This window comes from Belonocnema kinseyi, chromosome 8, assembly GCF_010883055.1.
Source record: "Belonocnema kinseyi isolate 2016_QV_RU_SX_M_011 chromosome 8, B_treatae_v1, whole genome shotgun sequence".
In the NCBI taxonomy this organism is placed as follows: domain Eukaryota; kingdom Metazoa; phylum Arthropoda; class Insecta; order Hymenoptera; family Cynipidae; genus Belonocnema; species Belonocnema kinseyi.
The window spans coordinates 68,841,004-68,864,779 of record NC_046664.1 but is presented as its reverse complement, the minus strand read 5'-3'; the positions used below and the strand labels follow the sequence as shown (position 1 = coordinate 68,864,779).

At 24.4% G+C, this 23,776-nt stretch overlaps 1 protein-coding gene across 1 annotated transcript in view; it reads right to left on the bottom strand.

Moving 5' to 3' along the window:
• Positions 1 to 23,776, bottom strand: part of LOC117178817 (kinesin-like protein KIF23) — a 47,719-nt gene that overhangs the window by 664 nt on the left and 23,279 nt on the right. The window contains exons 8-13 of the mRNA XM_033370309.1: positions 20,069 to 20,154; positions 19,861 to 19,991; positions 17,472 to 17,680; positions 17,229 to 17,375; positions 14,826 to 15,002; positions 14,512 to 14,748 (exon numbers count right to left, since the gene is read on the bottom strand). Of these exons, the coding sequence (XP_033226200.1) occupies positions 14,512 to 14,748; positions 14,826 to 15,002; positions 17,229 to 17,375; positions 17,472 to 17,680; positions 19,861 to 19,991; positions 20,069 to 20,154 (987 nt within the window). The remainder of the gene's footprint in view (positions 1 to 14,511; positions 14,749 to 14,825; positions 15,003 to 17,228; positions 17,376 to 17,471; positions 17,681 to 19,860; positions 19,992 to 20,068; positions 20,155 to 23,776) is intronic.

Sequence of the window (23,776 nt, the reverse complement as noted above, 5' to 3'; positions counted from 1 at the left end):
TGCGTTTTATTGCACACTAGCAGTAAATGCTCGCGCGCAATTCGCGCTTTCCTGTCTCAGAATTTCTATTTACTAACATGAAAATACGCAAATTTAAAAAACGATTATTAACCCTTTAACAGCCACTGTTGCAGACCGAGAAAATGGTAAAAATTAAAATAAGATTTTTTTTGCTAAAAACGATCAGAAAACGACCACACATTTTTCCTAAATTTTTTCAGAATTTTTATTTGACGGGATTAAGGCTTGAGAATTGAACCAATTTTTTAATATAAGGTTTGAAATATTTTTGAAACAATAATTAATAATTTCGAATTTCTAGCGTCTGAAAATTAAAAAAATAGAACGATTTTGACAATTTATTTAAAAAAAGGAGTTAAATTTTATACTTTGTAAGTAGAAGTGCTGAAAATTAAACAATTTTAATTTCATTTGAAGAATCACGAAACTAGCATGATTTTATATTAAAATTTCAAAAATATGACGTCAAAACGTTAAAAATGGAATATTTTAAGATTCAAATTTGGAAAATTGGGTCATTTAAAATTCAGAGGAATTGTAATTGTATTCTTTAGAATTAAATGTGTTCAAAATTAAATAATTAAAGATTGAGAACTTTTAAATTTTAGCTATTTAAATTCAAAGCGATTAAAATTTGACAATTTAATATTGAAAATGAAATCGAATCTTTCAAAGGCAAAGCTTCTGAAATTCTAGAGTTTTAAATTGCCATTACATAATAAAAGTACAAGTTAATATTCAAACTGATTAGACAACTTGTTCTAAAGTGAAAAATCAATTGAATTTCTCTTTAAAAAACCTTTCGAAATAGATAGTAATTTTAAATGGGAAACTTTAAGAATGAAAAAATTTCTACTCCCGAACGTTGAAACTTAAACGAACGCGAACTTCAGTTAAGACTGAAAAAAAATTTAGTCACAAAAAATTTGGATATACAATTTTAAAAATTTTATATCCCTTTAGAATTCCAATTATTTGAAGTGAATTTAAATCGCTTAAAAATGAATAATTTTTACATTTCTAATGCTACTTTCCAAAAAAATTGCAAAATTAAAACCTATGCAAGGAAAAAATTCAGAACTCTGAAATTGTAACCGCTTATTATTACCGAAATTGTCCATTTACTGATGTATCAATTTCAGATAACTTAATTTCATCGATTTCTATTTTAAACTCAATTTTCCATTTTTTATTTCAAGTCCTCCTTTAAAATTAATATTCACTCTAGAAAGTTTAGAATATGAAATATTTTTAAATTTTCAATGACTTTTTTTTCTTAAATCTTCAACTAAATATCGGACAATTTTAAGATTTTACATTGAAAATTAAAAAAATAGGATAAAGAATACAAGGCAATATTGCTATGATTTCTATTTTTGAAATTGTAAAATTTTGAATATTTAAATTTGAAACTACAATATTGTGAAATTTAAAATTCAACACCTCCAAAATTTAATCTACGAATTAATTTAAGAAAAAACTTTAGCTTCAAGACCTCAAAGATTAAACTGTTTTAGACTTGCACATTCAAAATATAATTGTAAGTTAAAATTATAGAAATTTTAAATACAATGAACATATTATTAATAAGTATCATGTTATCATGTAGTATCAAGTGACATCTAAAAGGACTGGAGAAATTTTTTTACTGTCACTGCCATTTTCACCATTACAAATTGCAGAATTTTAAATGCTGCGAGAATTATTGTGAAACTTTACAGTTCAATAATTTTAAACACTTTAAAAAGTATATACTTTCGAGTTGGGAACTTTCAATATTTACAAAATGCGCAAATGATGAAATAAACAGGAAATTTCCCGTTGTAATATTTCTCTCCCGGATTTATCCCGGTTCTTCCGATTCTCCCGGGTAGGTGGCCATCCTATTAGTGTAATATTCTTATTGCAGATTTAAATCAAAATAATTTTTTTAATTACTCAAAATCAGGATGGCGGCTTGAGCGAGAATTGACTTCTGATCGCAGAAAAATTCAACTTTTCATTATTTTAACAATTTTGTTAAATTTAGAAAAGTTATTTCTACTTTATCTACAATCGCAGATTTTGCAGATTTTTCTAGTTTGTTTTAATTAAATCATAATTTATTATTAAAGGTTTATTAATTTCCATTATAAAAAAAAACTTTTGCAATTGTTTTCTCCAAGATTTTGTTCACTGACTTAAGTTTAATACTCGAATTGATGATATTTTTAAACATACAGAAACACTAATTTTCTTCATTTTTTTCAAAAGACTGAAACTATCGCGTTTTATTTGCTTACTCCTTATTTATTCTGAATTGGAACAGAGAATTTTAGAAAATTGTGATTGTTTTTATTTGAGAACAAGGAGTTTCCGCAAAGAAATATAATTTTACTTGGAACAGGAAATTTTTGCCATGAAACAGGCAGCTTCTGGGTGGCTGCTGAATGGTTAACCGGGAAATATGAGTGAATTTATTTTTTGACCGAGAATTTTACAAATTTGTAGACAAAAAAATCTCCCCAAGTTTGATTTCAACATATTTTTAAATAATCAGTTGAATTTTTATCTTTCTCAATTATATCATTGAGTTTACAGTACGTAATTAAAAAATCTTTCACTTACAAATTTTCCATTTTGGATTTTAATTTTTAAGCATAAGTTTTTCATTTTGGATAAAAAAAACCTTTTTAGTTGCTCATAAATGAATATAAATGACAATGATTTTTGAAATTGAACTATAAATTAAGGATTAACAAGTAAATAATAATTGATTTTGCAAGACGATTCGGAATCAGTTTAAAAGTTAAGAATTTTCAGGTTGTAAAGCTAAAAATTAAATTATTTCAATTGGAATGTCATGCCTCTCAGTCCCTATTGTATATAATATAGGGACCAAAGGGTACTTTTTGTCACGTTCATAGGGTACTTTTTCCACCCTCAAAGGGTAACAAATTTAGGATAAATTCAGAAGATTTCAGAACAATTCAATTTACATCAGAAAGAATTTAAATGAATTGAAAAAATGTTAAAAGAGAAAAGAAGAAATCGCTAAAAGAAATGTTAAAAGAGAGAAGAAAAATTGATAAAATTCATAAAAATTGTTGAATTAAAAAAAAATTAAATGAACTTAAAACAATTTGAAAATATGAAAAAACTTCATTGAATTCAGTTACTTTGAAATAAGCTTAGGAAAATTCAAGGTAATTAAAAGAATTGGATAAATGCCTAACAATTCACGGTGAAGTTGATACAATTCAGGATCAATTAAATAAAAACTTCTAAAAATTAAAAAAAAAAAAATCACTGAATTAAGTACATTTGAGTGAATTTAGAAGCACTCAAGTAAATAAACAAAAAATCAAGAGATTCGCAACGAATTTAAAAGAATCCAGGGTGAATTCCATAAAAAATTTAAATCTATTCAAACCTTTATAACCCTACTATTTCTAACTCAAGACGGGACTAATTTCTATCAAACAATTCAAGTTAAAATTGAAAGAATTCAAATGAATTGAAATAATTCTAAGAATCGATAAAAATTTGATTGATTACAATAAGTTTTGAGTGAATTTAGATCAATTTAAAAGAAATGGGAATAATTACACTAAATTCATAAAAAATCAAGCTGAATTTAAAAAGCCATCGAGTGAATTTAAAACAGTTAAAACATATGGAAAAATTAATAGAATTGAGTGGGAATGAGTATATTTAGAAGAATTCAAAAGAATTTATTTTACATTAATAAGAATTTAGGGCGAATTTCAAATGAATTGCAAAAAATATTTGAAAATCTCTTCAAATCTTCGAAAACCTATGAAATCCCTCACTTCTTTTGAATAAATTCTTTGAAATCCATTAAAACATTAAAATCCCTTAATATTATTAAAACTCTTGGAAATCACTTGAAATTATTTAAATCTTTTGAAAATACCTTGGAATCTTTTAAAATACGTTAAAATATTTCAGTCTATAAAAGCTTTCTAACTACTGAAATAAATAAAAAAACTTCTGGGATTCTTTTAAAATTTACTCAAACATTTCGAATCCTTTGATATATTTTAAAAGCCCCTACAATCCTTTAAAATCCTTAAAAATTTTGTAGAGGTCTCGAAAATGCGAAGGAATTTGAAAATTATATGTTAAAATATTTAAACTCCTTTTATCATTTTGTCAATTGATCCTCAGTATTAAATTAGGTATTAAATGAATAAATAAGTATTAAATTAAAACATTACAAAATTTTAAAAAATTCACTGAATTAAGTAGAATAGTGTAAATTTAGAGAAATTCAAGTGAATTCATAAGATAAAGAGAATTAATAAAATTCAAGAGAATACCAAAGAATTTAGGATAAATTAATAAGAATTCGGGGTGAATTCCAAATCTCTTAAAATATTATAAAATCTCGTGAAATTCTATGATATTTTCTTAAATCATAGAAAACGTACTACAGTACATTGAGAGTTTCATAATAAATCCCTTAAAATACTTTAAAACCTTTAAACTTTTTAGATCTTTCAAGCCTTGGAAGTTTTAAAAATACCCTAAAAACTCTTAAACTCCATCAAATTATGGAAATATATTGAAAATTTTTCGGAATCTTTATAAATACCCTGAAATATTTCAAGGAATTTAAGATAATTCAAGAATTGGTATAGACCTTAAATGAATAGTGATTAACCCAAGAATTAATTTATTGAATGAGAAGTGACTTTTTGTGATTGTTTCAGTTGAAAAAGTGACTAATAGTGACTGTGTGACATCCCTTATTATTTTTTACAGTAACTTTATAAACTTTCTAAACTATTTTCAATTTTATAATAACTTTAAAAAAAGTACTTATAATTAGAAGATTTTATCAAATTTAAAATATTGTTTTAGTCTAAAATTTGAAATTTTGTAATTAAGAAAAATAACAATTTCTGATTATTTAGACATATTTGATTGTTTATGTAAAATTAGTAAGTACAAATCAAATATTTAAAACATAAAAAAAACTAAACATTGAAATTTACAATTTTAATTGTTCTATTTGAAAAAATATAATTTACAAGGAAAATTGTTGAATTTTGATGCATAATAAGTATTGAACATCTATAGTTTCAAGAAAGATTCAATTACGTTAAAGAGATACTTAGAAGGTCCACGAAAGTTCAAAATGAATTAAAAATTGTAACGATTTAAAATAATTTAAACGAAGTGTCTACATAGACCAACAAAATACGGATATTCGCACCTAAATTTTCGTGCAAATAAATAGTCAACAGCCTAATTTGAAACAAAATATAGATTTTTGCAGATTTGGAAATAAAAATTTAGAAGCTTTTTATGAATGATGAAAGGCTTTAAAAGAATAAAAAATCAATTCCTGAAGATTCCTAGAAAAATTAAAAATGGCTTTTTATTTTGAAGAAATAATTTCAAGAGAATGTTTAAAAATATTTAAAAAGATCTCCAAAATTGTCAACAACATTTTCCATTCAACGGGATTTAAAAAAATGTAGGAAGAATTCGAATCATTATAAAAGATATTTAGAAGTTCTGACAAAATTTCAAAAATAATTGAAAATTTGAATAACTTTAAAACAACATGTAGATATTTCAAGATTTTGAAATAAATTTGAAAGCTTTCTAAGGATTTTAAAGCCATTTAAAATGAAAATAATTTAATTTTTAATTCAGGAAGAGTTCAGTTTATAACAAAAATTTAATCGTACAATTTTTAACATTTCTAGCTTAAAATTGATTAAAATGATTTGCAGCTCAGTTTTTATTACTTTAAATGCAAAATTGTTTAGCTCTAGAGTTCGAATTTTTAAATTTCATTGACCTTGACAAATGTTTGCGAACCGGGAAATGACCGGGAATTTTGTTACATGATTAAACTGCCCCCCCCCCCCCGCATTTTTCAAAAGAATTCTCATTCAGATTTACAAGAAGGTAATTTAAAAGAATCCTTGTTCCAAGTTCCCTCTTCCAAATTTTAGATAAAGAAAGCACTTCAAGTTGTTTTTAGAGCAAAAGTGGTATTTCAAAGAAGAAATATTGGTGAATTATAATTGAAAATATCGTCACATTAATTGAAAATTCAGCTTTAGTTGAAAATATAACTACTTTATTAAAAAATCAATTGTTGTAACTAAAAATTTATCTATTCCAGTAGAAAATTGAACTATTTTGCTGAAAATCTTTCTTTTTTTGGTTAAGAATTAGATTTTTAACAGAAAATTTAACCACTCTATTTTGTATTGAAAATGTATCTTTTTGGATGAAAATTAAAGTATCTGGTTGAAAATTGGTGTTTTTTTTTAGAAATTAAACTAGCTGTTTGAAAATGTATGTAATTTGTGAAAAATTCACCTTTTTGTAGAAAATTATTCCTAATGGTTGAAAATTCATCTTTTTGGTATAAAATTCAACTACTTCAGTTGAAGATTTACCATTTTAGTTAAAAATTCATTAGTTTGGTTTCAAATTTGATAAAAAATCATCTTTTTTTGTTCAAAATTCAACAATTTCGATGAAAAACTGTCTTTTTTAATTCAAAATTCAACTATTAGATTGAAAATCCACTAATTTTGGTAAAAATCGTTTTTTTGTTGTTGTGAAAAATGATCTTTTTCTTTGCAAGTTAATCTTCTTGTTTAAAAATTCTTCTTTTCAGTTAAAAATTCAAGTACTCCAGTTAAATATTTATCATTTTAGTTGAAAATTCATCTTTTAGGTTGGAAATAGAATTACTTAGTTGAAAGTCAAACTCTTTTGTCAAAATACATTTATCTAGTCGACAACCATAACATCAAAAAATATTCATCTTTTTAATTGAAAATTAATTTCCTTAGTTGAAATATGAGCTACTTTATTGAAAAATTCTTTTTTTCTTTAGATGAAAGGGAATTTTTTGCCAAAAATTGAACTTTTTTGTATCTTTTTTTACTGAAAATTATTATTTATTTGATCGGAAAATTTAACTATTATTCTAGTTGAACATTCCATAATTTAAATTAAAAATTCATCTAGTTGGTCAAAAATTCAACTATTCGAGTTAAAGATTTACAATTTTAGTTGAAAGTTCATCACTTTGTTTGAAAATATAACTATTTCTGTGAAAGTCAGTTTTTTTGTGGAAAGTATTTTTTTTAACTTAAAATTTAGTTATTAAAGATTTGCTTAACAATTTATCTTTCTTAGTAAAAACTAATTTTTTGTTTTATTGAAAATTTAACTATTATAGTTAAAAATTTATGGTTTTAGTTGAAATTCATCTTTTTGGTTTCAAATGCAACTGTTTCAGTTGCAGATTCATCATTTATTTTAACTCATATTTTTGGTTTAAAATTTGAATATTCCAATTATAAAGATTTATAATTTTAGTTGAAAATTCATTTAGTTAGGTTGAAGATCGAACTATTATCTTAAAAATCGATTTTTTTTGGTTGAAAAATAATTTTTGCAACTAAAAGTTTAACTATTTCATTTTTTGTTAAAAATTGATATTTTTAGTGCAAAATTTATATATTTGTATCATAATTAATTTATTTTGCAATTTTTTGCTCTATTGTGTTAAGGGATGTTTAGAATGCACGTCAACCTGAAAATAATTTAAGAACTGCTGAGAAAAAAACGATCGAAAATAACTTGATTTCCTTGTGGAAATATATTTCCACATTAAGATACAGCAATTTAAAAAAGACAGTACAGAAATTTCCATTTTTTGTTTTGTAATTGCTTGTAAAATTTTATAAGTCACTAAATTTCAACAAAAAAATGGTAGTTTCTTATCGTGGTTAGAATCGAGGAACTTTTACAAAATTGTACAATAAATTACACAATTTTACTAAAGTTTAAAATCTTGACATTATTACATTTTTATGTAATTTATTATATTTTCAGGGCGGCCACTTGACCGGGAAATCGGGGTTTTTTTAGACCGGAAAATGACTGAATTTATTTTGTTACTGCCAAATTTAACTTTTAATACTTAAATTTTCAACAAAGTAATTAAATTTTTAATATAATAGTTGAATTTCCAACCTAATAAGATAAATCCCCAACAAAAAAGTTTCATAGTTTATATTCCAATTAAAAAAGATTAAATTTATGAAAAAAAGAAGTAAGCAAGTAAGTTTTTAAATAAAAAAAAGACCAATTTTCAATTTTTCAATTTTCAGAAAAAATATTTTTCATCCAAAAAAGATTAATTTCATTGACCTTGACAAATATTTGCGAACCGGTTCACAAACATTTTCACGGTCAATGAAATTTGAACAATCGAACTCTATTCTAAACATTTTTCCATTTAAAGTAATAAGCAATGAACAACACATTAAATTTGCTCGTATGAAACGGAAAGTACTAACATTTTTCAATTGAATTTTTTTAAATGAAATGCAGATAAACTGAAAAATTTAGAACTTTTATAAATTATAGAGTTCAAAGATTCAGATTAAATTCCAAAAATATAAATCCACGTTAACATTTTCAATACTCTAAATTAAAGAACCAAGCAATGGACTTTAAAAATTTTCAAAATTATATAGATATATTTTTAAGTAATTTGAAGCTAGGCAAATTAAAAAATGAAAAATAATTTTTTTTTAACTTAACAGTTTTTTAATTAGAAGTTAAATTATTTTAATTTGGAATAGTCTAAGCAACCTTCAAAAGCATTAAGATTTTATTTCAAAATATTGAGAAATCTAGAAGTGGTTTCATATTTTTTCAAATTTAAAATCATTTTTGAAATTTTTTCGAAACGTTTAAATATATTTTTAAATTAATTGAATTTTTCCTACAACTTTTAGAAAATCCTGCAAATTAAAGAAAAAATCCTTAAAATTTGAATTTATAAATAACAATAGGTACACTTATTGTTTGTAGAAAAAATTAGAGTAATTTTAAGAGATATTTAGAAGTTTAAAAAATATTAAAATTAAATTTAGAACTTGAAATTATTTCAAATCATTTACACGAAGTTTGTAACCCGAAAAAATTGGGCTATTCGTACCGAAATTTTCGTACAAGTACCTACAGCTGAATTTAAAACAAAATTCAGATTTTTCCAGATTTCAACCAAAAAATTTAGAAACTTTCTAAGAATTGTAAAAGGCTCAAAAAGAATAAAAAAATTTTCTTAAGATTCCTAGGAAAATTGAAAATTATTTTTCATTTTGAAAAACTATTGTAACAAAAAATCTAAAAAAATTTAAGAGATGTCCAAACTGATGAAAACAGAACATGGAAGATTTTAAGGATTTTTTTCAATCTGCAGGATTTTCCAAAAGTTGTAGGAGAAATTCAGTTAATTTGAAAATGTATTTAGAAGTTCTCAACAAAAATTTTAACACAGTTCTTTTCAATTACTTGAAGACATTTCAAGTTTTCGATTAATTTTGAATCTTTTGAAAACTACGAAATATATCATGAAAATACTCAAATTTTCTTTACAAATAATAATTGTTCAATTGCTATTTATACGTCAAAATTTAACAATTTCACTCACAAATTAAACATTTGTTATCATCTTGTTTTTAAATTTATGGAAAATGTAATTTCCATAAGATTCTTGAGAAAATTGAGAAGATTTTAAAATATTTCAGAGATGTCACAAAAGAATCTAGAAAATTTTAAAGACTATTTAAACGTCTGAAACTCCTAAAAATATTTTTAGCTAACACGAATTTTTCTCAAGATTTTCAGATATCATTCCAAATTTAGAAAAGTTACCTTACTATCTTCTATATTTTCCCAACAATTTTAAGAAAATTTGTTTATTCTCTTAAAAACTTTCAAAATTATTTTCAGTTCTACTAAATATTTCTTGAATTTACCCGATTTGTGTTCGTTTTTATTTTTCAATCTTACCAAATTGAAACATTTTGCTTTAAAATCTTCTAAACTATTTCTAGAAATTTTAGAAAATCGTTTCTTATGTTTAAAAACCTTTTTCAACTTTCTCTTATAGTTCATTATTCAAAATAAAAAATTATTTGAAATTTTAACACGAATATAAGGGAAATTCTTTTCTTTTTTAATTTTGTCAGACCTCTTAAACCTTCTAATTTCTAAAAATTATTCAAACTTTTCTGCATTTTTTATTTATTCTGCAAAATTTTAAAAATTGCCTTAAAATCTTTCAGCTTCTTCTTTGACCATTTTTGAAATCTTCTAAAATCTTTTTAAATTATGTAATATGGGAAAATTGCCAAATTTTGCTTTAAAATCTTAAACTCTTTTTAAAAATTTCCTATCAATTTTAAGAACTTTTTTTCACATCCTGACAAAATTCAGTTTACCTACAAAAATTGTAAATCTTGAAAAATAAAAAAAATGGTCTCAACGTCTTCCATATTCTTTTAATCCATATTTTTAAATCCTCAAAACTTGAAATTATTCTTTCAAAATAAAACCTTAACCATTTCTCCTCAGATATTTCATAATTATTTAAAAGCTTCTAACTCTTTTATTCGGGGTCTTCGGGTGTTCTCTGAGTTTAGTTTTATAACCTGATTTTCATACCAGAGCAAAAAAAGTAAAACACTATTAGAAAAATCCAACGTGTCATTTTCACAATAATTATACAAATAAACCGGTTTCTTGATACATTTTAAAGAATTTGTAATGGCTCTACATGACAAAAGAGATATAACCAAAGATATATAACAGTCGAAAAAAACTAGAACAAAGTTACTACTAGCGCCGCCGCATGGCCGTTTTCATCACATGTACTATTTTCAACTCTGGGTGACACCAGGCTGATTTTAGTTTGTGCATAAAAGTTTTTTAACAATTTTTGTGTGGAGTTTAAAGTATTTATTGGATGATAAAAAGAAGTATATTATACAGTGAAAAACTACACTTTTTGACAGAAACATTTTTCTCAAAAAAAAAAAAAAAAATAACAAACAATTATTGTTCTCTTTAGTGTGATTTTCAAAAGATTATAAACTTAAATGGACTTATTTTAAGCAAAATTGAACTAAAATGAATTAATGAATTAATTTATACATGAGATATTTACTATTTAAAACTCTTATCTAAAAGTTAGGTTAGAATTCGCATTTAAATTCCAGTCGTCTATTATTCGTATTCTTGCCATTTAATGGGTAAAATTTGTCGCTACATATATTAATTAAAGCTTATTTAAGCTTATAATTCATTGAAACTCACACTAAATAATAAAATAATTGTATTTTTTTTAAAACCTATTTCATAAAGTTGTGTTTTTTCACTGTATAAGATGGAAATTCTATCTAAAACTATTATATAAAAAAAGAAAAAGTCATAAAAATATGTGGTTTAATATGAATAAAATTTAATTTTGAGATACATTTTGAAAGCAGTTCGAACTTAATAATTCTACGATTCATTTTGCTGATATTATTGATTTTATTATTTGTTCTAGTTAAAAAAATATATATACTGTTAAAATTATTAACGTAGCTAATGAAAAAATTAATAATATTTAAGTCCTCAATGACAAAATTATTTAAAACATATACATGATCAAAAAAATTAATAAAAAGTATATCACTTATATCCAATATAAATATAATAATAATTCAAATATGTAAGACTACAACTTCAGTTGCAAAGTGAAGAATCTTTGTACCTTTAAAATCTTAACATTTTCAAGTTTTGAAGGAAATATTTTTAAACAGTAATGGTAATTTTAATTAAAATGTTTGGAGGGAATAATTTGGTGAAAAGTCAATGACAAGACTGATAAATGAGAAAATGGATTTAATATTATTTAATATAATGTATATATTTATTTAGATTGAACCCAACATCATATATACATTTATACAGTTCAATAATTTATTTATTGCTTAATCTTGAAAAAAATTTTCTCGCTACACAAAACCCCTCATAATTTTTTTAGAAAATTGAAATTTAACGGAGATTTTGAATTAAATATTATTCCATTTATTTATGATTCACATTGATGTACGAATGACATTTAATAACAAACATAATTTAAAAGTTTATAATAACCACTTGTGATAAACAATTTTTTTGGCAAAATATTAGAATTTGAGAATTTTCAAATTATAATTTCCTTCAATGGCCAGAACGACTTCAGGTATTTCTTAAAATGATAAATATTTAATAATATTAGATCAAATATAACAATTTAAATTTTTCTAAACAAATTAGATAAACAGATTTGAAATTTTGGCCCTTTGGCATAGATTTTTTTTTTGTTTGCGCTGGAAATGTTTTAAGCTATTGGACGAATGACTGCTAGTCACCAAAATATTAGAAAAGTTAACAATAACCACGGTTATACAAAATTTTTGTGACCAAATATTTAAACTTAAAGTTTTATCAAATTCTAATTTTCTTTGATGGCCAAGTCGGGGGGTTATTGTCAAAAGATTTTGTATTGAGTGAATCTTAGCATGCAGTGTTATGATTCATTTTCAATCTATTACGATTGAAAACCCGACATTTTCCAAGGGAAACTGCCAAAATTTGGAAATTGTTTATAAACATGTAAGTTTGTTATATTCTACTAAATGTTATCAAAGATACATTTTTTTAGGAATATCCGTATCCATTGTAGCATTTAAAGAAAATAAATTTTTTGATAAAACCTTACATTTGAATATTTTGTCACTAGAATTATTTATAACAATGGTTATTGTTAACTTCTCAAATATTGTTGAAAAAATTTAAATTGTTATATTTTATCAAATATTATTGAATATTTATTATTTTAAGGAATACCTGAAGTCATTCTGGCCATTGAAGGAAATTATCATTTGAAAAATCTCAAAGTCTAATATTTTGCCACAAAAATTGTTTATCACAGTGGTTATTATAAACTTTTAAAGTATTTTTGTTATTAAATGTCATTCCTAGATTAATGTGAAGCATTTTTAGCAAACAAATTTTCTGCCGATAATAAGATTATTTGTCAATTTGTTCATAAAAATGGTTTATAACAAATAAATGGATTGATAAATACATTATTTGTATTCTGTGAGTCCCTAAACATTCAATATAAAGTTTTCCTGATCAGTTATTAAAACGTAAAAAATTGTTATATAAAAAGTTTAGGTTTTTCATACTTTGAGTGGAAAAATTATTAATAAAAAATAGAGGACACAAAAGTTCGTAGAGTTAAGATCTACAGAATTTAATAATCTTAAATTTAAAACAAAAAATTCAAAATCGCAAGAAAATTGAAGACTCTGGACATTTTTGACTGACAAAAGTGCATTTCCTCCAATTGTGCGTCATGAGTACATTACGTTTGTTTATAGAGCCTAATAGCTTATAGTCTGTTTATTTTAAAAATGAGGTTTGCAATAATATAATGAACAATTTAATTCAAAATCTCCTTTAAATTTAAATTTTTAAATAAAATTATTCGGGGTGGTATGCAGCGAGAAAAAAGCTTTCAAAATTAAGCAATAAATAAATTATTGAACTGTTTAAATGTATATATGATGTTCGGTTCAATTTAATTAAATATATACATTATATTGAATAATATTATATCCATTTTCTCATTTATCAGTCTTGTCAATGACTTTTTATCAAATTATTCCCTCCAAACATTTTAACTACATTACCATTACTTTTTAAAAATATTTCCTTCAAATTTGAATTTGTTAAGATTTTAAAGGTAAAAAGATTCTTTACTTTGCAACTTAAGCTGCAGTCTTACATATTTTAATTATTATTATATTTATATTCGATATAAGTGATCTATTTTTTATTAATTCTTCTGATCATGTATATGTTTTAAATAATTTTGTCATTGAGGACTTAAATATTATTAATTTTTTCATTAGATACGTTAATAATTGTAACAATATATTTTTTTTTGTTTGACTAGAACAAATAATAAAATCAATATTATCAGCAAATTGAATCGTAGAATTATGAAGTTTGAACTGCTTTCAAAATGTATCTTAAAATTAAATTTTATTTATATTAAACTACATATATTTACGAATTTTTCTTTTTTTTAATAATTAGTAATAGTTACTCTTATTTTTTCATATATATTTTTTTGTTTATTTACAAAAAGCATCAAGTTTTTAATTATTTTTGCTATTTCTTAATGCAATTCAATGAAAAAGTCAGACCTACTTTTGGCGGCGCCATCTGTTGGATTAGCTTGACCGACAAATCCCCTCCGGATCGTAAGAAAACAGAAAAGTGGGGGCGATGCATGGGGCTGAATTCTGATGAATATTTGTTTTTAGTATTCAATCATTGTTTTAAACTTCACACAGCAATCGTAAAAACACTTTTATGCAAAAATTAAAATACATGTTTAAAATTGTACCTACTATTTCTAGTTTCACTTTTCGACACCATGTGGCGTAATGGTAGACCACCATTCCCAATATTATTGTTAAACTTTGAACCTCATTTTCTCAGTTTGACAGTTGAGGGACACGGCGTACCATAATTTTAGGACGACGAAATATTATCAGAAAAACAAACAGAAAACGTAAAAAATTGTATAAAATATTGATTAGATACCTTGTATAGTTTAGTTTCTAGTTCCCCTTCTGAATCGTGATTCTGGGCAATGAGACAGTATCTGGAGGCACCATCCGTGATTTCCTTTGGACTCGTTAATTTCGTGATGCTCCTTCGTCGTCGCATCAGAGGTTGAAGAACAGTATCTACTGGAACCAAAGCCCCAGGTCGATGATCTATCCACCTATCCGCGCTCTGAGAACGTCGGTACCTGTGATTTGAAACTGCAACCTTGTCCTGCAAATACAATGATCAAAAATGAATCATCAGGAAGAAGATTGACATTTAATGGCTCCAAAGAAGAAAATGTTTACCCTTCTAGAACGAACGTCTATGCCTCCCGGAGTTCTTATATTCAAAATATCGCCACCTTCGCTTGGTAGGACTGGAATCGACTCTTTTTGCTCACCTGATAACGTACTTAAGCCGTTATCGTCTACTAGAATTTTCTTTACTAGTCGCAGCTTATCTTCTTTATCTTTCATTTGATTCTACAGGTGGATATATTATTATTAGAATTGAATTGAATATAATTATTTAAAAACTGTTTCAGTCAGGGTGGCTGTTTGAATCGAGGAAAAAAATTCCTAGCTATTTCCCGGTTTGCAAGGATTTTTCATGGTCATTGAAATTAAAAAATTTAAAGTCTTAAAACTGATTTTTTAAAATTTAAAGTAAAAAAATTAATTGCAAACTAGAACATTCAAAGTGGAACTCTTTTCAGTTTTAAGCTTTGAAAATTGAAGCTTAAGAAAGTTTTATTCCACATTTTTTTATTCAAAAGAATAATAATTTATACGTATAAAATGAAAGTTTTTAAAACTTTCGAAGTGAAGAATTTTAAAATTAAATGCCTTTAAACTGCAAATTTTATAAATTGAACAATTCAAAGATTTCTGGTAAACAAAATAAAAATATATATCAGTGCTATCATTTTTAATGCTCTAAATTAAGAATAATCCTTACTTTTAAATCAAATTAGTAGCAATCTTAAAAATAAAAAATGTCCCTCTTCCAATTTAGAAAAAATTGAAAACTGAAATTTCCTCCCTTATAACTAAATAAAAAAATATCCTTTAATTGAGAAAAAAATATTGAAAATAGAAAGTTCCCCCATTTAACTCAATAAAAATTCTTTAAAAAATACCCTTTATCAATACATAAAAAATTGAAAACCAAAATTTCCTCCCTTCCAACTCAATGAAAATCTTAAAAACAAAAAAAAATGTCATTCTTCCAATCTAGAAAAATTGGAAACCCATATTTCTCCTTTCCAACTTAATAAAAAATATCCTTCTATAATTCAGAAAAAAAGATTGAAAACTCAATGAAAAATATAAATAGAAAAAATTGTCTCTTCCAATTCAGAAAAAAAATAAAGCCAAAATTTCCTTCCTTCCAACTCAATAAAAATACTAAAAATAAATGATTACCCTTCCTGGAATTCATAAAATCCCTTAAAAATTAAAGATTGTTTAACGGAAATATTAAAACTGTAACGTTCAATGTTTAAATTTAACACTATACAATTTTTAACGATTCAAGGCTTTCTATTTGAAAAAATTCAGAATTATTTCAAATAGAAGGTCTTGAAACATAAAAAATTGAAACTTTCAACGTTAGAATTTTAATTGTTTCTTTTTGTTGAATTTCTAATTTGTAAGTTTACTTTTTTTCTTTGATGTTTCTAACTTAGAATCGCTTCCAAATAATATAATTTTCAACACTTAGATAATTACTTATTCGCCTATTAATTTAGAGCATTGGAAAATTATAACATGGATTTATATTTTTAAACCAGAATCTTTCAAGTCTCTAATTTAAAAAAAAAGCTTAGGAATACAAATTTTGTAGTTCAACATCATCTAATTTATAATTGTTCATATTGTTGGGATCTTCTATTTTATTTGCGTAAATTTTTAGGTATTTACATTAAAGAAATGTAATTATAATCAAATATATTTTTGAGAAAACTAAATAATTTAAAAAAACTGAATTTTAAAATAAAGTAACTATTTTTTAATTTTCATTTATTTTGTTAACACATTCAGTTTTTTATCAATCGTTTAATTAAAAAAAAAAGTTATTTAAGAAACTTTTTTCAATTTTTTAGTTTTTTTTTAATATTCATGTTTTTTATTTTCTTTGATCAATTATTTCATTATTTTTTAAGTTTTTTTTAATTACGAGATTTTTTGGAAATTCTTTTATTTATATAATTGTAAAGAACACAAAGACCGGGAGTTTTTTCAAATATTATATAACATTTTGATAGGATTTGAAATTGAATAAAAGCATTTGATTATGAATTTATTATTTTTAAATTATTTGAAAACAGTTTCTGCATTTTTAGATTCTTTAAATTAAAAATCTACAATTGAAAATTAAAACTTAAAACATACCATTTTTAAAGTAAAAGATTTTAGAATTACGCGTTGTGAACTGAATGATTTCATGAGTCAAGAAGTTAAAAATGCAACCTATCATTAAAAATAAAATTTGAAATCAAACTTATTTTTTAAATTGCATTATATCATGCGATATGAAATTTGTGATATTTTAAGTGATTAGAGATTTTTTAAAAGAATTTGTAAAATTTCCAGTCAAAAAATAAATTCACTGTCATTTCCCGGTCTCCAAAAATTTCCGTTTATTTCTCCGTTATTGTCAGTCATTTTTTTAACAATATAATACTTTAAGGTTTTTTTCTAACTTACTTGAAGATGTTCGCGCTGTGCTCGTAACTTCATTTCCAATTCCCTGTTCATTTTATCCGTTTCTGCTTGAATTTTGTGATTATATTTTTGCTTTACTCGTTGCTTGTCTATAATTCGCTGATTGAGAGCCATGTCTCTGTCGCGTAACTATGAAAAAAAGTAGTTAATATAATTTCGTAATTTATTCAAGAAAAATTAATTATTTTTTGCAGGTATTTATCAAAACTGAAAAACGAAACATACTTCCTGCTGTAAACTCCTGATGGTGTCATTCGCATTATTTAATTTTCGTAACAAACTGTCGATTTGTGCCTCTGTTTTGCACAAATGACCTTCAAGGGCAGAAACCTTTTTCTTTTGCTGAGCATGGGAAGCTTTTAAAGAGGCATTTTCGACCTTCATGCTGATATTTTCATTCTCCATTGAGAGCAGCATCTTTCTGAAATCGGTTTCTGAAAAAGGGAGAAAAATTCTATTAAAAATACTGAAATATCTTTTACATTCCAACATAAATCATAAACGTAAAAAATATTCTAATATTTTCGAAATTCTTATGAATTTATTATTACCACTATTTATTTTTGTTCTGACAAGTTGAGGGTGGCCCTTTTAATCAAAGAAAAAAATGCCCGGTCACTTCCCGGGTTTTTCCAGGTTCGCAAAAATTGTTCACGGTCAATGAAATTTAAAAAATCAAGCTATATTTTAAACATATTTCCATTTATAGTAATAAACAATAAACGACAAATGAAGGCATTCAATGTGGAATCCTTAAATTCCAAACTTTTAAAATTTAAGTTTAAAAGTTTTTCAATTCGACAATTGTGTATTCAATTGCTCAAAAATGACACGTACAAAATGGAAGGTACTAACACTTTTCAATTAAACAATGTGAAATGAAATTCAAATAAACTGCAAAAAGATTCAGATTAAGTTCCAAAAATATAAATCCACGTTAACATTTTTTAAACTCTAAATTAAAGAATCAAGCAATGATTTTTAAAAATTTTCAAAATTATATTTTAAGTAATTTGAAGCTAGACACATTAAAAATTGAAGAATAATTTTATTTAACTGAATAGTTTTTAAAATAAAAGTTAAATTATTTTAATTAAAAATAGTTTAGGCATTCTTCAAAAGCTTTAAAATGTTATTTCAAAATCTTGAGAAATCTAGAAGTGGTTTTAAATTTTTCCAAATTGAAAATAATTTTTGAATTTTTTTCAGAACTTTTAAATATATTTTAAAATGAAATGAATTTTTTCTATAACTTTTAGAAAATCCTTAAAATTTGAATTTAAAAATAACAATAGAACATTTATTGTCTGTAAAAATAGAGTAATTTTAAGAGATATTTAGAAGTTTTAAAAAGATTCGTAATAAATTTAGAACTTGAAACAATTTCAAATACTTACAGCCGAATTTAAAATAAAAGGGATATTTGTGCAGATTTCAAACAAAAAATGTATAATTTTTTTAAGAATTGTGAAAGACTTCAAAAGAATAAAAAAAAATGTCTTAAGATTATTAGGAAAATCGAAAATGATTTTTCACTTTGAAAAATTATTGCAACAGAAAGTTTAAGAAGATTTTAAGAGATTTAAAAAATTATCAAAGAAGAACCTGGAAGAACACGTTCACATTTGTTTAATGACCAAGATTTTCAAATTGAAACCGTTTAAGAGTTAACGTTCAAATCTGAAAATTCTTAAATTTTGAACTGATTTAAAATAGTTTTGTCAATTCGTTTTTGTTCACTTTTTATTACTTAAAATACAGATAAATTTAAACAAAATTGATTTATTTATTAAATAAAATTTTTTTTTAAATGTAAGCTTAAGAATAAAAATTTTAAATGGAAAATTTTAAATGTAAAAAAATTTTGAATTACATATTGTAAGCTAAATAATAGCATAATTGAAAAACAGAAAAATTCAACTAATTATTTAAAAACTGGTGTTTCCCGGTTTCCCGGTCCAGCGGCCACCCTGAAACAGAATGAATTTCCACGTCAAAAAAACAAGTTTTCATTAAGACTATATTTTTAACTCGAAAATAAAAATGTTCAACCAAAAAGTTGAATTTTCAAGTAAATCGATAATATTAATCTTATTAATATTTATAATATTTAATGTTAATCTATAATATTAAATTGTAATGAATACTAATTTGTATTGAAAAATTAAATGTATAATTTACTATTAAATTAATTTCTTACCTAACCAGTTTGGCAAGCGTGGAGCGTATAAACAATATTTTTAATATTAATTAATTTAGTTTAATAATATCTTAAGATATTTTTTAAGGAAAAAGATTAACATTTTAATACGAATTTTATTGAAACATAAAGAAAAATAAATTTCATATGATTTATAACAATCTATTATTGCTTTTTAATGTATTCTATACTTGTAAGAAAATTGTACCATTTTATTTTTAAAAGCCATATTTGATCAACAATTTTGATCAAAATTGATTTTCCTTGTCCCAGTATTGGCTTCTTTCGTGTCCCATTCAGGGATATACCTCAAAATTCGTGTCCCACTAATAGCTTTTCGTAACTGCCCCAGTAATGATAATAAAAATAAAAATTATATTCTTAACTTTAATATCTATCTACGAAAATATTTACGTTTTTGTTGAAGATCAGCGCGAAGAATGTTGCGTTTATTAATTCTCTGTTCCAAAAAGTGCATCAGAGTCGTGATAATCTGATCACTGTGAGGATGTGCGACTTCCAGTTCCGGAAACGGACCACCCAGGCTGTAAAAATGATTATATTCTTCAATCTCAAACGAAATGATCAATTCAAAGGAAATTTGAAATTTAAAAACACAAACCTGTAGACAAGACCGAGGTCAACTTCCAAGTCGGCAGCCTCTGGTTTTCCGTCCTTTTCCAATCTGCTTCGAGCTTCTTTGAAAATCTAGAAAAATGTTTCAAATTCATTCAGGGTGTCCCCTCAAATCCTGGAAAAAAATTCCCTAACAATTCTAGGGTTTTTTCAGGTTTCTCAAGTTTTTTTGGTGTAAAATTTTTCGCGAGTTTATTATAAATAATGTTTTTTTTTTATAATTTCTAGGAATTTAATTGATATTACAAGATATTCTTAAATATTTTAGCAAGAGAGATTAATGAAATAATACTAAAAACATAATTAATAAATTCTTGAATTTGCCTCTAAAGTCCATGTTTATATTTAGGTGAAATAATGTGAGTAATAGATTAAACTTAATTTAAACAGCCTAAAATTCCTAACTTTTCAAGTAGAAATTTGGATTTTCAAGCAGATAAATGGATTTTTATCTAAATAGTCGAATTTTCATCTGCAAAGCTTAATTTTCCACCAAAAAGATTTTAAAAAAAAACAATAATTCTCAATCAAACAGTTGAATTTTCAACAGAAAAAGATCAATTTTTAAACAAATATATGATTTTGAACTAAAAGAGATCAGTTTTAAGCCAAAAATGGAATAGTTAAATTCTCAGTTAAAAGAATTATTTTTCAGCACAAAAAAAACAGACTTATTTTTAAAACAAATATAATTCAACATTTAACAAAGTAGTTTTATTTTCAACCAAAAAGATTAATTAATTGCTAATATGATAAATATTTAATTACAATACTTGAATTTTTAAGCAAAATAATTATTTTGAAACAGAAAGATTAATTTTCTATCAAGACGATTAAAAAATAAATTTTTAACAAAAAAGTTGAATTTTCAACTAAAAAAGAACAATTTTCAATCAAAAAGTTGAGTTTCCAACTAAAATTATGAATCTTCATCTGGAATAGATTAATTTGAAACAAAAAGATGATTTTTTGAGAAAAGAGTTCAATTTTAAAATAAGTAGTTTTATTCTCAACTAAAATGATGAATATTTAACTGTAATACTTGAATTTTTAACTCAAAACTATGATTTTTTTAGAAGGGTTCAATTTTAAAATAAATCGTTTAATTCTCAACTAAAATGATGAATATTTAACTGGAATATTTGAATTTTCAACCAAAAAGATGGATTTTTTACAACAAATACGATTTTTCAACAAAGTACATGAATGTTCATCAAAATATTTGCATTATCAAATACAAAGAGTTAAAGTTCCATTCAAAAATTAATGTTTGACCAAAGAGATGAACTCTCAACTAAAAAGACATAATTTTCAATTAAAAAAGTGGCATTTTCCGGTAAAAAAAACTGATTTGCAAAAGAAACGAAACTAATTTTTCTTTAAATAGTTACATTTTCAAAGAAAGTGACGAATTTTCAACTAAAATTATGAATCTTCAACTAGAACAGTTGAATTTGAAACCAAAAACATGATTTTTCATCTAAAACGACGAGTCTTTAACTATAAACATAAAATTTTCAATTAAAAGATTAATTTTCAACCCAGAGGATTAATTTCTACCAAAAAAGTCCGACTTTCCAACTAAAAAGGATCATTTTTCAACCAAATATTTACTAGTTATATTTCCAGTTAAAAAAATAATTTTCAGCCAAAGAAAAAAAAACGAATTTTCAACAAAATAACTGATTTTTCAATCATGGAGATGAATTTTCAATTAAAATGATGAATCATTAATAACAAATTAATTTTTTAACAAAAGAGTAACTCTTAACAAAGTAATTAAATCTTCATTAAAAAAAGATGAATTTAGAATAAAAAATGTATAAATTGATAATTCAACCAAAGATTTCAATGTTTAATAAAAAAATAATGGAGTTCAACCAAACAGAACGAATTTTTAACAAAATACATGAATTTTTAACCTCATAGTTGAATTTTTAACTAAAACAGATGAATTTTCAGTTTAAAAAATTGATTTCAAACAAAACAAAAATAAATTTGCAACCAAAAAGTTCACTGCAGTTATATAAAGCTGTTTTTACAAATTAAGAATCATTATTATTCAATCTACAATTGCAATTTAAAAAAAAATTAGGCACGTTCTCGAAAAAATGCACTCTCTTAAAAAAAAATCTCCCTGACGTTTCTAGGTTTTTCCAGGTATATATATATATATATATATATATATGTTACAGGCAAAGTATATAATCCAGGTATTATGTATAATCGATAGGCAAATATGTATAACCCCTAGGCATTATATTTAATCCCTAGGCATTACATATAATCCCTGGGTATTATATATAATGCCCGACACGAGATAGGTAAAGTATATAATTTTGACTTTGAATATAATGATGTATTTCAAAAAAGGACCAGATAAATTGGCGAACACTTATTGAATTAAAAAATGTGTTACTCGCTATTTATACAAACATGTACTGGAATCATATTTTAATTCACAATGAACTTTGTTTTTTACGCATAAACACTTACTGGTCCGAAACACTGTTTTTCAGGGACATTTAAAAAAGACCTTGTCCCGTAAAAAAATCATGAATAGAATCATCCATTTTTAATTTTACAATTTTTATCAGACGAAGTTTTTTTTAAATGATGGCTTGTTAAATTTGAAAGAGAATTGCGACAGGCGTTTTTTTAAAAATGATTTTCACCTTTTATTATTTAATAAAAAAGTCAATTTTTTCAATCACAGAAGGGCCATTTTTTAAGGACTTTCAGATGTTTTTATTTTTGGAATAATATATATTCATTATTTGAGTTAGGTCTGACATTACTTGCAATGTCTAGAAAATTTCTGAAATGAGCAATTCCATGTCAATTAATAAAGTATTACACGGATTTCCCATACGAAAAAAGCCAGTTTTGTAAATTTTATTTAGAAGCGTTAAAATAAAGTGCAACAAGGTAAACATGAATATTTTTGTTTAAAATCAGTTTATAAGTTTTTCAACTTATTAACTTTTCAGTTAGAGCGAACCAATAATTAATTAAATTAAAAATTAAAAATTGTTCAAGCAATTTATTATTATTTATGACAATATTCTCTTAAAATAATGCTTTAAAGTTGCTGTTTTTCTATAACTTTCCACTTTTTATCCACTTTTCAATTAGTATCATACACAATTTTTATTTTTTTAATCACAACAAAATCATAATAAGCGCCAAAAACTCGCACAATACAATTTTCACTTATGGGATTTTTGGGACCCTATAAAACAGACTTATGTGGCTGATATTTAAAAAATAAGTTTTGATTCCTATTCAGACAAATGAAAAAGAGAAGAAAAAAATGTTCAAATTCATTTTTAATTATGTCTCGAAAACTAAAAGAGATCCCATTTTTATATTAAAAAGTCTTTTAGGGTACATTTTAAACTATCCTTTACCAACATTTTAAAGAAAATCAAAAGCGGATTTTTTGTTCAAAAACTCTTATTATGAATATTAAAAAAATACACCTTCATTTCTTAAAAATCACCAGACTAATGAAAGTTTCAAAAAAAAAAAGAAATTTCTCAAATGTAAAATATTTGTTACACACTTTGCCTGATCTCTTCTGGGTATTATATACGAGGGTAATTCAATAAGTCCTTAGAATGACCAACATATGGCGCGCGAATCGCTCCAAATCATCTGTTTTCAGTCAGCACCACTCCCGACTAGATATATG